General features: G+C 36.7%; 1 protein-coding gene across 1 annotated transcript; it reads right to left on the bottom strand.

Annotated features, from left to right (window-relative positions):
* Window positions 1–271: 271 nt before the first annotated feature.
* LOC124828070 (2-oxoglutarate (2OG) and Fe(II)-dependent oxygenase superfamily protein) lies at window positions 272–13046 on the bottom strand. The gene is made up of 15 exons (XM_047301278.2): window positions 12813–13046; window positions 12636–12713; window positions 12426–12509; window positions 12166–12336; window positions 11655–11723; window positions 11422–11548; window positions 11006–11078; window positions 10333–10449; window positions 4432–4551; window positions 4292–4310; window positions 2892–2964; window positions 2454–2770; window positions 1915–2030; window positions 1739–1832; window positions 272–687 (listed from the first exon to the last, which is right to left on the bottom strand). The coding sequence occupies exons 1-15, from the start codon at window positions 12912–12914 to the stop codon at window positions 637–639; spliced, it is 1611 nt and encodes a 536-aa protein (XP_047157234.1). The 5' UTR covers window positions 12915–13046; the 3' UTR covers window positions 272–636.
* Between the last annotated feature and the right edge of the window lie 474 nt (window positions 13047–13520).

The raw sequence follows: 13520 nt of genomic DNA on the forward strand, positions 1-13520 counted from the left end.
TTGAAAATGGTTGGGCACTCAACATTTTTTAGATAATAAACCATTAATAAAAGTGTACTAGAATAAAGCACTTTACTAAAAGAACAATGGTGCAGAATATTGTCAATAATAATTTGTCTACGTTGGGCTTTTAAAGCTGCTCACTTATCTGGTACCTGTACGCATTTTTTTATCCATATAGTCGTTTCTTACGCCAGTTCAAACATTCTGAATTTTAGGCAGAAACAACAACACAAATAAGGTAACGTTGTTTTAGTATTTGCCTAATCCATTGTCCAAACTGAGTTTTTTCATTTAAGGAAAAAAAGTGAATGACGGGGACAAAGAACTTTGGCATGTTAGTTCAACGTATATACACAAGTGTTGTAACTTGTACAAATACGAATACAGTTCAAATTAGTGATGATGGTCTACTGAACTAAAAACGACAAACAAAAGTACAGGCCCAGACGAACAGCTTCAGTCTCCTATATGCATCAGTTTGTGGACCAATTCATTCATATGTTTCACTTCACTTGGCATCTAGGGACCCAGACGAAGAAATGCTTCAAGCATCAATTTACTTTTTGGAGGTACTGGTGGGTCAATTCGTCCATGAAGTTTACTCCTTTTTGAATCTCTTCTAACACCCAGCTTTCAGTTTTCCAGATTCACTCCCACAAATTTATCCAATACGTTTTTAAACGCCTACAAGTAAAGAAAGGAAAATAATCAATACGTTTGAAACGCATAAGCCTATATGCATAACTTCTATGAGTTGTTCAAAGTTTAATAAAATTAGCTTCGATTAGTTTTATTAAAACGTTCCACGTTTGTATGACTAAGTAATTTTCTGAACACAAAAAACTCTTAACCCATTTGCATATTCTCTTTCATACATGAAAGTGAAACTAAAGTCTCAATGCACATGCAGTGCAACAAATGCAAGAATCATGCATAGCAATAATGATGAGGATAGAGACCATTGAAAAGAGAAAGATGCCACCATCAAAGTATATTTAGGAAATCTGTCACTCTCGGGCAAAAAAAAATACAGAACATGACAGTCAAACTTATCAAAATCAATTGATTCTGAGAAATAAAAAATAGTTTCTTTGGTCAGAAAATCATCGATTATTCAAATTGAAAATGACAGACAGAATATAAAGAATGTTATAAATGTTAAGGCAAAGCGTATGAAAATATAAAGGGATATGATAAAAGAGCCAAATGCAAAACAAAGATAGAATAGCGGAAATATGACATCAAATGCATATGGAGCTTGATATAGTGCAATTATTTAAGCACAGTTGAGTAATGACAAGCAGATAGCAACCTGTCACTTGCTCGTTAGGCATTGAAAGCGGCCAGAATGGAAACAAAATAGTGTAACTTTGAACTCAGTGAAAAAAACTCAAGGAGATTGGCAATCAACAAGCGTTCACTTTCTTTTACCCAAGTAAACTAATATTGTAATATTACATTAACCATGTGGGCAAAAAAAAGAAACAGATGTAATTCCTCAGTAAGCTTTTAAAGTCAGTTAGACGTTCATGGTTTCTATAGAGCATGGAAATACAAATGTTTGACTTGCTTATTGGCAAAAAGTCCTAATGAGCGAAATACCATCCTGCTGACGCTCACGACACAACAAACCAAATGGCTAAATATATAACTAAATTTTGCAAATATAAATTATAAACTAAATCCAGAATATTAAATTCCAAAAGATAAAGCTAGAGCACAGCTCAGCAATTACCTGTTGAGTGAACAACTCCTTCCCTTTTAGAATTGAATTCATTGCTGCAGATTGGTCATCAAATGCACTGTAGAAAGCCTCATAGAATCCATTCCTAAAATTACAGGGCCAAAAAAATGGATATTATCATTTTGACAACTACAAAAATAATGGATGTTATCTACATGAGTAAGTACCGATCTTCCTCAAGAGTATGTTGATCCATCTCATCAAATTTCCGAGTAAGGACTTCAGCTCCAACAGGCGAAAGTACATGCAGAACAAGAGCCTCTAAAGTTCTTGGGAAGTTGTGCTGAAAATAGTAAATAATCCAACATGCTTCAAATAATATATAAATGTATACAGCTTAAATAATCAAACAAACAACTAAACCCTACAAATAAAAATAAGATTAGTGTATAATTCAAGTTGCAGAAGTAGCAATAGCTCCAATATCATTGATAATTGAGAAAACGATGGAAAGCACAATATATAAAACTAAAAGAAGCGGTCACAGTGCCCTTATCCTAATACAACAAACAAAAATCTCAATCTCATTCAAACATGTTTGTCAACTCGCAAGGAAGGAATGAAAAATTTCATTGATATGACAAAGTAATAATATTGTATATCCAACCATAAGGAAAAACCCCCACCACAAGTTCAAAGTACCAAGAACTGCATAATATCAAACTTATTTGACATTTGCAAGTTTAGTAGGTTAATATAAACTAACCGCCATAGCAAGAAAGACAGCTTGGAGAGTTTGTGGATTGATGTCCCAGAGAAATTTAGCAACTGGATCATCTTTAAAGTCAGCACTCACTATTTTCTCAAATTTATCATTCACTACAAGCTCACAACCATTTGTAGAAGTTGACAGTGATTGCCGATCTTGGTTGGCATTGACAATGTTGTGAACTAAAGACACAAGTTCATGAAGCACCTGAACTGCAGCCGGTTCCAATTCTTGCAAGGTGTTCCTCTCTTTAACTCTTTTCTCTTTTAGATCCATCCCTTTCAACAACTTACCATCATTTACATCGCCATGATCTGACAATCAGATTTCAAGACTGGGTTAGACAACCACTGGCAAAATGATAGCAGGATAAATTTCTCACGAGAGACACTCATAAAAACAAACTTCATCAGCGCCTTCTTGTAATTTACCTACCTGCTTGTCCACTATTAGGCAACTCGCATACCCGCATCCTAGTTTTCAACCCCAATTTAAGCAGTAGTTGGTCCTGTCTATTGAAAAAGTAAACATGTTACAAGTTCAATACAATTACTTCGAATTTATGAAGACTAGGGAGAGAAGCACTAATAACCAGATGGTTTAACTTTATAATGAACTTAGCAATCCATTCCCTTCTCCAGACGTGAGAATAAAATTATAGAGAAAATGACAAGAGTTCATAAGTTTGTGCTTACTATCTAATCGTAGACTTGATAGAATGATAAGGACATGAAATTATTGATTAATAAGGAAATAAACTACTAGGAGTCCTACAATCAAGAACCCTAAGAAATAATCCGCCAAAGCTCCTACATGAAGACAACCTCCCTGCAACAGAAAAATACTAACCAATCTCCTCTCCACTATCCATACATGCTCCCTATAAACCATGACTCACCAACCAATCTCTCTCTCCTCACACTTGCTACATCAATAACTCCCAACCCACTCAGCCTTTTTCTTTCTTCTGGAATATACTTTCCAAGTAAATGACTTATTTGGGCTCATACCCAAAATTGATCCACTTCACCATTGTCTCAATGACCAATCTGAAACTTTTAAGCCAGTGAGTGATACTCTCAATAGAAAAAAGGAAACAAAAAATAGCACTAAAAGAAGAACATACACATCAGAAGATTTTTTAAAAAGGAATAACTTACATGTATACCTCTCTAGGTGTGTTCAAAAGTTAACAAAATAGATGTTAAAGTACCAATTTTTAGCTTTATGTCTTTATCCATCCTCCAATACTAACTACCCAGTACGTGAAAAGGAATAAAGAATGTGTTAGACCTCTTATAAGTAAGCACTATAAGAGGAGAAACCAGAAATAAAGACTCTTTAGGTTCTATAGTATAGGACAGTTATTGTAATAGTTAGGACAAGTATTGTAATAGTTAGGACAAGTATTGTAATAGTTAGGACAAGTATTGAAATAGTTAGGAAAGTTATTTTAATAGTTAGGACAGTTATTGTAATAGTTAGGACAGTTATTGTAATAGTTTTTAACAGTTCGGTGTGCAGTTTGACAGTTTTTCCATATTTTATTAGGGCCAAGCATAACTGCTTTCAGGTAGTTATCAAACTGGAGAGAAAATCTGGAAAGAGAGAGACCAAGCTCTCGGTAACTTCGAAGAAGCATACTGTCCTAAGTGTTGTTCTATTTCAGTTTGTGTTCTGTTGTGTTCTGTGTAATCTGGTAAACTATAGACCAGATCTTGTGACAGTAATTTAATACAATTTCTATACCAGTTGGTTTCTATCAGGATGAAGTAGAATGTACACTTTATTTGAAATTTCATCAATAATGGACACAATTTTAACAAGGCACGTACCATTTCTTTGTCAATCAATCTTCGTATGTGTCCATCCAATAGGTGAATTAAAATTGACAAGAAAAAGAATAACATTCAAAAGTCAGTATATCTCATAAGCATCTATTTGGGGATAAATTATGTACAAAAACTACCAATACCTTCTCAATATTCTGCGTAAATAATAAGCATCCATGTGTTCCAACATGCAAGACATCATGTTAGATCTCCACCAAAAGTTAACTGCAATGGTCAAATCATCACTATCTACCTGATGAAACCTATAACAAAAGGCATTAATGAGACCAATGAAATATAAATAAACAAATGCAGGACATTTTAAAAAGTTTATAGATATTTAGATAACAAAACAATAACCAAGCCTTTGCCCATTAGGTGGGGTCAGCTGCATACATCAAGCAAAACCATAATGATGCCATGAATCATATCAATAAAAAACTAATTGACATCTAAATCCTTCTTAATGATTTTGTTTATAATTTTTCTGAGTCAATTAGAGGAAATATCTATAGAATCTTCTTAATTAGAGAAAATATTTATAGAATCTTTCAAATTAAAAAAAATAGGTGAATGAGATCTTCTAGATTATTTTTTAGTACATTGTTTCCTTATTTCTATTTTTTAGAATATTAGATTGCTACAAATAGAGGTAAGGAGAATGTAATTGTAATGAATGAAAATAATAAAAATCATTCTCTTTTTCAAGATCTCCCAACCTCTAGCGATTGTTTTGCCCTACATTTGATCAACTCTCCACAATGAGGCTTCTATAATTATAATACAAGTCTTCTCCACACACCCAAACCATCTTACCCGATGCATGTTTCAACCACATATTCTACAATGCATTCCAATGTTCCCTCGCCAAATGCAGAATTCTCATATCTACTATGTTACGTATCCGTGTCGGAGACGTAACTAACCACGACCGTAGGTAGAAAGATAACCCTCAACTCTCACAGTAAATCAAAAGAACAGTAACTAAATAAACCTCTTTTATTGATAGAAATATTTGAATCAAAGAAAGCAAACAATAACTAGGAGCATAACCTCCTTCAGTCACTGGGGAGCATAACCTCCTTTACAAAACTCAATAATCAAAAGCATGCCCTAAACCATAGGGTTAGGACTTTATTTATAATTATTATTTTCCTAGGATATACTTTTAATTACTGTAATAAACTTATACTGAATAATTCCCTAGGATACTGCTCTAATTACCGTAATTAACAATATTTCTTGGAATACTGCTCTAATTATCGTAATTAACAATATTTCCCTAGGATACTGCTCTAATTACCGTAATTAACAATATTTTCCTAGGATATAGCTTTATTTACTATAATTACTTTCCGCCTATCCTAACTGTTGTTCCAGGTATCGACTCCTCCCTGTCTTCCATCGTTCGGTTTGGTCTTCCTTCCTCCACCGTTTGGTCTTCCCCTTCTCTTCTAAACCTTTTTCTATCATACACCTTCCAATCCCTATCATACTACGTTAATTATTGTCCTACTGGCTTTTTTACACCCAACATTCAATTCCATAAAATATCACAGAACTTCTTTCTGTTGTAATTTGAGATAATATCTTTAGAATCTTCCTAATTAGAGGAAATAGATATATAATCTTTTATTTTATTTTACTTTCCTAGTTTCCCTATTTCCTAGTTTAAGAGAATTAGATTATTACAAATAGAGGGTATCAGAATGTATTTTTTTTTATGATTAAGAATAATAAATCATTCTTATTTTCTACATGGTATCAGAGCTTGTCTGGTCTACTTCCATTGTCTTTGTTGTCCGCCGGCGGCCCCCTAAAATTCTTCGTTTTAACCTGTACCTTTGTACCTTCAATGGACAATCCTACTCCAGTTTCCGTAGCCAAGTTTATGCTTATGATCCTTAGATCAATTGAGTGTCTTTCACAAGAGCCATCTAGAATCTTCATGACCAACAACAAGTTGGTTTCCTCTGATAACAGCTAAAGCAGCTGTTCTTCCAGACTTTGGCCCAGTAAAATTAGAATGGGTCCTTCTCTAATGCCCAAACGTTGGCATTCTCATTGGCTTCCATTCATATGCACCCAGAATCAAAGAGACCTAAAGTCTTCTGGGAACCCTAGAAAGGCAACTGCCTCCTCTGAACTAGCTGTCGCCAACCGTCGCCAGCCATCGCCAGCCACAACCCAATCGATCTCCACTGCCGATCTCCGCCGGCCGTCGTCACAATTTCGACCGGTGACCAGCGGATCTGGATTGTCTCTTCGAGCGCGACCTAACCCGGGTGGTCAACGTGTCCGACTCCTCCGCACACGCCGTCACGCGCCTCCTCTCTCCGTCAGATCTCGTGTGCGTGTTTGTCACGCGCCGCTTCCGGTCGACTCGTCGGACCTCCTCCTCTCTGTTCTGACCCTCCATAGCTGCCATTGCTACCAACTTTGTTGCTTCACAGAATCTTCATCTTCCTCGCAACACACTTCCGCGACGGGTTGACGAGGATCCATCTCAGCCGCAAGGAGGAGGGTGTCACCTCGCGTTTCCACTTCGCAACTACTGCCCTTTGTTGTTCTCTCCGATGCAGTCAGCCGCCACCGCTGCAGTCAGCCATCGCCGCTGCCGTCACAGTCAGTTGTCATTCCTACCTCTACTGCTTCCGCTATTTTCTTCTCCATCCTGAAAGGTGCCATCCAGTTGCACCTGGAAATTTTTCGCTGAAAAATTGTGAAGAAGGCCTCCGATTCCAAATTTGTAGGGGGGTGGGGGCTTAGCCTTCCATTTTCCCTCATTGTCCGTTTCCCGGACGTTCTCATAAACCACTTAGCTCCAGAATTTCCTTCCTGACGTCCTCGAGCAATGGGCCACAGCTAACTCCATCGTAGTCGTCGTAGTCACCAGTAGCATCGTCGAAGCCGGCATCTTCAGCGTCGGGGAAGGAAACAGGGTTGTTGTCAACGCGGACGAAGACGCTGTTGGATTGGGAAAAAGATGGGTCAAAGGCGTCGCGAGCGATGAGCTGGAAAGTGGCAGAGTTCTTCTTGTCAATGAACTTCTTCCTCCCTCCCATTCAGCCTTCCAATTGTTTGACGAAAGGAAAGACTCTAAAAATTACAAAGTGTGTAGTGTTTCGGTAACTTCTTGGGCGGCAGTGTTTGTTGTGTTTCTTCTGGGAGAAGGGTTCTCTACCTTCACGGGCTTTCTGCCACCACCAATGGATTTCTTCTTCCTCTTTCTTGTGCGACACTGATTGGTGCTTCTTGCCCGCGTCTCCGTGGCTTGTGCCGTCGAATGCACTGACACCTATGGCCAAGCTTGTCTCCACCATCTGGTTACAATTCTGTGATTCTCTCTTGCAAGTGTGATGTCCCCGTTGGCCTGTGGCATGAAGGGGAGTCTTTTTTTGTAGCTGTAATGTTCCAGTCAACAAGTTGGTGTAACCTCTGCAGTTTGTCGTTGTTGCCTCCATAAGTTGCCATATTTTCTTTGGTCAAGATTAAGAGTGTCTTGTAAAGTGCACTAGCCGTCGTTCTCACTGTTTGCTGTGAGGGGAAATATTTTTCAGCCCCTGCAGAGAACTTTCTTTTTGGGCTAGAGTTTAGCCCGTACTTCTTGTGATACAGTGTTAAGTATCACCTTTTTGGAGTAGTCCAGTAGAGAACTTTGGACCTCCAACCTGTCTTTGGCCTGCTGATGCCATCATAAGTCCCAATCTTTGGTGTTTTTTGGTTTCTGCCAATGCCTTGTTGTAACAGCTCAGTGAGAGTTGTTCTATGAGACCACCCACTGATTTGACTCGTTCGATGTTAGGGGTTTCAGATTTGTCCCCAAGTACAAATCGGTTCTCACCAATTCTTCCACCTTCACGTTCTGTTATTGACGTCCATATGCCGTTCAGTCGTGAGGGGAAGAAAGCCGCAGGGTAGTTAGTCCCTGAAGGTTTGTTGTTGTTTCAGCCGTTGTAGGGTGGTTAAGTCCCTATAGGTTTGTTGTTGTTAGCCACTGCAAACAGTTCAGTTCCTGCAGATTTGTTGTTGTTCTGGGCAATTAAGTCCCTAAAGATTCGTTGTTGATAGGGCAGTTAAGTCCCTTAAGGTGTGTTGTTGTTCAGGGTGGTTAAAGTCCCTACAGGTTTGTGGTTGTTAGCCTTTTAGTGCCGCTGCAGGGTAGTGTAATCCCTGCAGGTCTATTGCTGTTTAGGGCAATTAAGTCCCTGCAGGTCTGTTGCTGTTTAGGACAGTTAAGTCCCTGAAGGTTTGTTGTTGTTTAGGGTAGTTAAGTCCCTAAGGTTTGTGGTTGTTAGCCTTTGAAGGCCTCGCATATGTTACTCATCGAAATCATGTTCTTGAAGTTTTGTTGTTGTTCGCCACTATTGATGGCAATCCAGTCCCTGCAGTTTGTTGTTGTTCGCCACTGGAGGCCCTTCATCTGTTTTTGTAGTTTGTTGTTGTTTGTTGTTGCAAGTCATCATCCATTTTTTATGGAAATCTCCCTCGTCCATTGTTGTCCAAGTTGAAGTTTCATGGTGATAGTTCGCCCTCGTCCATTGCTATCCAATTTGGTTTATTGACGTTCTCTACAATTGAGTTTGACTATTCCAAGCTTGGTTCATACAATCTTGTATGATCCATCTTGAGGGGGAGCGTTGTAATTTGAGATAATATCTTTAGAATCTTCCTAATTAAAGGAAATAGATATATAATCTTTTTATTTTATTTTACTTTCCTAGTTTCCCTATTTCCTTTTTTAGGAGAATTAGATTATTACAAATAGAGAGTATCAGAATGTATTTTTTATGTTTGAAAATTTTCCTTTAACCTTGACTTTGGGTGCCTTTCTATCACAGATAACACCAAAAGCATTCTTCCAATTCATCTATCTTGCTTAATTCCTATAGTTTACATCCCCCCTATTTTTTGGTCATTATGTACGAAGCTCTCTAAATACTTTAACCATGTGACCTGTTATATTCTTCAATCCTACTGAGTTGTGAGTAAATAAATTTATAGTCAGATGCGCATACCAACAATCTAAGAAGGGAAATACACTAATAGCATTTTAAGCACCAAATACACAGAAATTATGACAAATATGAACACGAAGCTTAAAGTGAAAAACGAAGCATGATGCGTTATCTCCAGATGTATAAATAACAAACAGAATTTTAAACTACATTCGGTATATCTTCATGCTTTCCATCCTACAGGAAATATTTGTACTCTCTTGGCACAACAACCTTTAACAAAGTGTTTTATGCCAATGAATAAAATATGGAAATCAATCAAACAAGGTCACATCATATAAAATAGTACACTTTCAAATGTAACTGTTCCAACCATAAATAATAAGATGGTCCTGGAATTGGGGAAAATATAATGCAACACAAAAATATAGAAAAGAGATGAGACAGTGGCCTTTAGAAATTTGTTAGTGTGAAGATTCGTTGGGCCTGTAAGGCTGTATGAATGGATACAAGTAGTTAAGACACATAGACACAAATATAAATTGAAAACAAAGCCCGCCTATATTTACAATTTGACAAGCATGAAAGAATTCAAAGATTAACAACCTTCCTTGAAAAGGTCAAAAATCTCAGAAGAAAATATTACATTTTCTTTCTATCTTATGAACTTTAAGGTGTATGAAGTGTCATTTCTTATATGCTATTTTAATTTTAGTCTACATCAAGATAATCCTTCTTTGAAACACTTTGGTAGTGCTCTTTGATTGTTATGCAGATAAAAAAGAAGAGCATAGGGAATCGTCTCTTTATTCTTTACTGTCAAAAAAAGATGGTGGACTCACTTTTCTTGGGTATATTTTACATGATTTTTTTTCTTCGTGATCAGCAATGGCTGCAAGAAAACAAAAGTGTGTGTGTGTGTGTGTATATAGCATAGATTGACAAAAATAAAATGACAACTTATACTATTATCATGCAACAATTTTCTCTGTCCAATCTAACCAGCCTGACCAATGTTCCCCTAATTCAGATGACAGACATTGAGAAAGTCATATCCTAAAGACATTGTCAAATTTTAGAGCTTACCAGCCTTCCGGAATGAAAAGTGCATCGCCTGCCTGAAGAACAACCTTTTGAGCAAACTCCATTGAACATTCTGACCTTGGATAAATTGAGTAGTCAGGATTTTCTAAAGATACAGAACTGCCACGTGGATTTTATTAGGAAAAACAATAGAACTGTCAGAATATAATGATGCCTTAGTGACAACTAACTAGAGAGTTGTGTTTTATGGACTGCACTTCTAAGACTTTGTTCACTTGACTGGATCTGAGGGAGAGTGATTGAGAGGATTTGAAGATAAATTTTTTTGTTGTTTATTTGAGTGGATTTGGAGGTAAGTGAGAGGGAATTTGGAAGTAAAGTTTGTGAGAATTAGTGTAAGATTTGATTGACGTGACAGATTAAAAAAATTTACTTCCAAATCCACTCTTACCTCCAAATCCACTAAAATAAATAACAAAAAAAATTATCTTCAAATCCTCTCAAATCCCCTCAATCACTCTCCCCCAAATCTATTCAAGTGAACAAAGTCTAAGAGTTGAATTTGTCTCATGCTAGTAATAGCGCAGTGTACAACAATCTATTCAACACATTGATAAAGAGATAGGAAACCTAACAATCACTGAGTGTATTTGGTCATACAGTAATTCTCTATTTATTCTCTCTCTCTCCTCTTAATATTCGTTTTAAATAATACCTGTGATTAGAAGCCTCCCCGTATATAGGCATTGGGTAGAGTGAGGGACTGGCAGAAGGAGGCCACAAAACAACTACAAAGAATTTGGTTGTTAGAGAAGGTTTGTAAAATAAATTGAATAGAGGAAAATAAGAAGACTCTTGGAAATAAAGTTTGAGGGAGAAGTAAATAAAGTTCCAAAACTCTATTGGGGGGTGATACATTATTTATCGGCATGTTACTTTAGACATTAAATAGACTAAAACATCAGTAAGCCATACCAATGTACAGAAATTTGTTAATAATTGATACCCTGAGGATGTGTAAAAACAAAAAAAAAAAAACACTGATACCCTGAGAAGTACCACATCCATCACTCAAAGGAAAAAATACACGCTGGCAAGGTCATCTGATACATCAATAAGAGGAAGACATACCTCGTTTGCAGCCAGAAACTATACAAAGAAGATTGTGGTGTGGATCATAGTGAGTACTTGATCTGGCTTCGGCATTGTTCATCCACAAATTTATAGAAGATAACTCTTTTGAAGCCAAAATCGAAGGCTGCAGAAAAAAAAAAAAAAGCCCAAATAAAACCTCCTATTACAGAGAACAACTAAATATACAGAGCTGTAGACTACAAAAAAATTACAGGGATAAATGCACCAACCGTCTGAATGTCTTCCTTTAGGGTTTCTAACTGAACGGTTTCCTGACGATCACTGTTCATTATTGGTACCTGAAATACACATCACCAACATTCATTTGAAAATATGCCACCATCACACTATCTAAAAAGCAAACAAAAGAACTCACCTTCTAGGGAATTTATTTTAGAAATTGTGAGGGTAAATTTTCTTACAGTGAAGACGAAATTATAAACACCCAAGGTAAGCAGATAGCACTCAGGTTAGATGGTATTCATGGGGATGAATGCCGATTCAGGTATGTTTATATCACTAACTATTATATAATTGCATTGATTTCACATGCTACACTTTATGCCTATGAATATTCTTCATTGTCATTTCATCAACTTAGGGACAGGGCCAACGCAGAGATGACAGCCAAAATAGTTCAATGAAATATTAAAAAAGCATAGAATCTTCATAAAAACAGTTCAAAAAAATCCTTTTGTAAACCAGTTCGCAAAATTACCGACTATCTAATAGACGTTGAACCTGTGCTAAATAAATTTGTTTGGGAGCATCTTCCAATGATAAACAAGCATGTTTTGTATCATTGTCAGTTTGTGAGGCAGCACGATGATCAAGACCCTGATGATGGCGCTTACTTTGCATCTGCGTCGGCTTCTTGCAAAAGTCAAGGAAGTTAGAAAATGGCAGAGGAACCTGCAAGGAAAGAAAAACAGATTAATCACGCATCATTTCATCAATAGGCCGAAAACCATATATAGATAGTTTTTAAGAAAAAAAAATACCCTCTGATGGCTTCCAAGATCACCATAAAAAACAGGTGCAGATTGAGATACCATGGCCTCCACCGTGCAAGAACCCACACGTGCCTAGGTTTCAACACATAGCACCAAATGAAAATGTTCAACAGACGGTTAACTTACTTCAATCAATGATACAAGACACAAGGAAATGAAGGATGCGGAGAAGAGAATGTGAGTAACGTGAAGAGGAACCTGCAAGTAGTCAAGGCCACCGTTGGATGGATTCCAGTGCGAGAATGCCTTCCAACTTTTGGTGCACCCGCGAAAAACCTTTTCCGGATTGAAAAAACCACCAATTAATTAACTGTAAATAATAAATTGCGCATAACAGAAAGAAGAGAAATAGAGTGTTGTGTGTTGTTCACATACAGCGGGAACGTTTGAAAGCTCTATCACAGAGTCGAAGTCTTTGGCCGTTGGAAGCTCATCGAATCTTCGGATTCGAATGGACGATGACGACGACGACTCCATTCAATTTGAAACCTCTTCTTTTTCTAATGTTTATTATTTGTTTCTTCAAGTTTACTCTTTGAAGCAGCTAGCAATAATTGAATTGAAAAATAAACGAACCAATTTTCTCGTTTCAGAATCTGAAAATTGAACTTGCTAGTATCATTTGTGTGACCTGTGACCAATGATAATGGTTTTTTTTCATGGATATTTTCATGGGCTGTGGGCTCTTCTCGTCCAGGTTCAAATGCTTGACAATTGTTTTAGGTTTTTGCTTCCTGCACTCATCATTATTATTTACACCATACCCTGACAGAAGTCTAAAATGTCCTCCCTCATTATACCAAACAAAAGTAAACAGCTTTGCAGAAAAAAGCTCATTCTAAAAATTCTTTTTAAAATACATTTTATGTATTCTACAAAATTTGTTTTAGAAAGTTCATTTTAAAAAGCTTATTACAAAATATTTCATGCGTTTTAGAAAAAAAAAAATTCCAAAATTTCTATTCAAAAAAGTCCCATTTTAAAAATTCTATTTCAAAAATTACATCCCAAAAGCTTCATTCTAAAAATCATGTTTTGAAAATTAAAAATTTTCAAAAATATGTAATCTAGAAGTCATGTTTA

This window comes from Vigna umbellata, chromosome 8, assembly GCF_029865625.1.
Source record: "Vigna umbellata cultivar VRB3 chromosome 8, Vumbellata_1.0, whole genome shotgun sequence".
In the NCBI taxonomy this organism is placed as follows: Eukaryota; Viridiplantae; Streptophyta; class Magnoliopsida; order Fabales; family Fabaceae; genus Vigna; species Vigna umbellata.

Excerpts from the sequence above, each read along its gene's own strand:
- LOC124828070 (XM_047301278.2), bottom strand. The coding sequence starts at position 12,914 with ATGGAGTCGTCGTCGTCATCGTCCATTCGAATCCGAAGATTCGATGAG. Across the intron at positions 2,771-2,891 it reads GCCTAATAGTGGACAAGCAG|ATCATGGCGATGTAAATGAT; the intron begins GTAGGTAAATTA and ends TCTGATTGTCAG. Across the intron at positions 1,833-1,914 it reads CATACTCTTGAGGAAGATCG|GAATGGATTCTATGAGGCTT; the intron begins GTACTTACTCAT and ends CTGTAATTTTAG.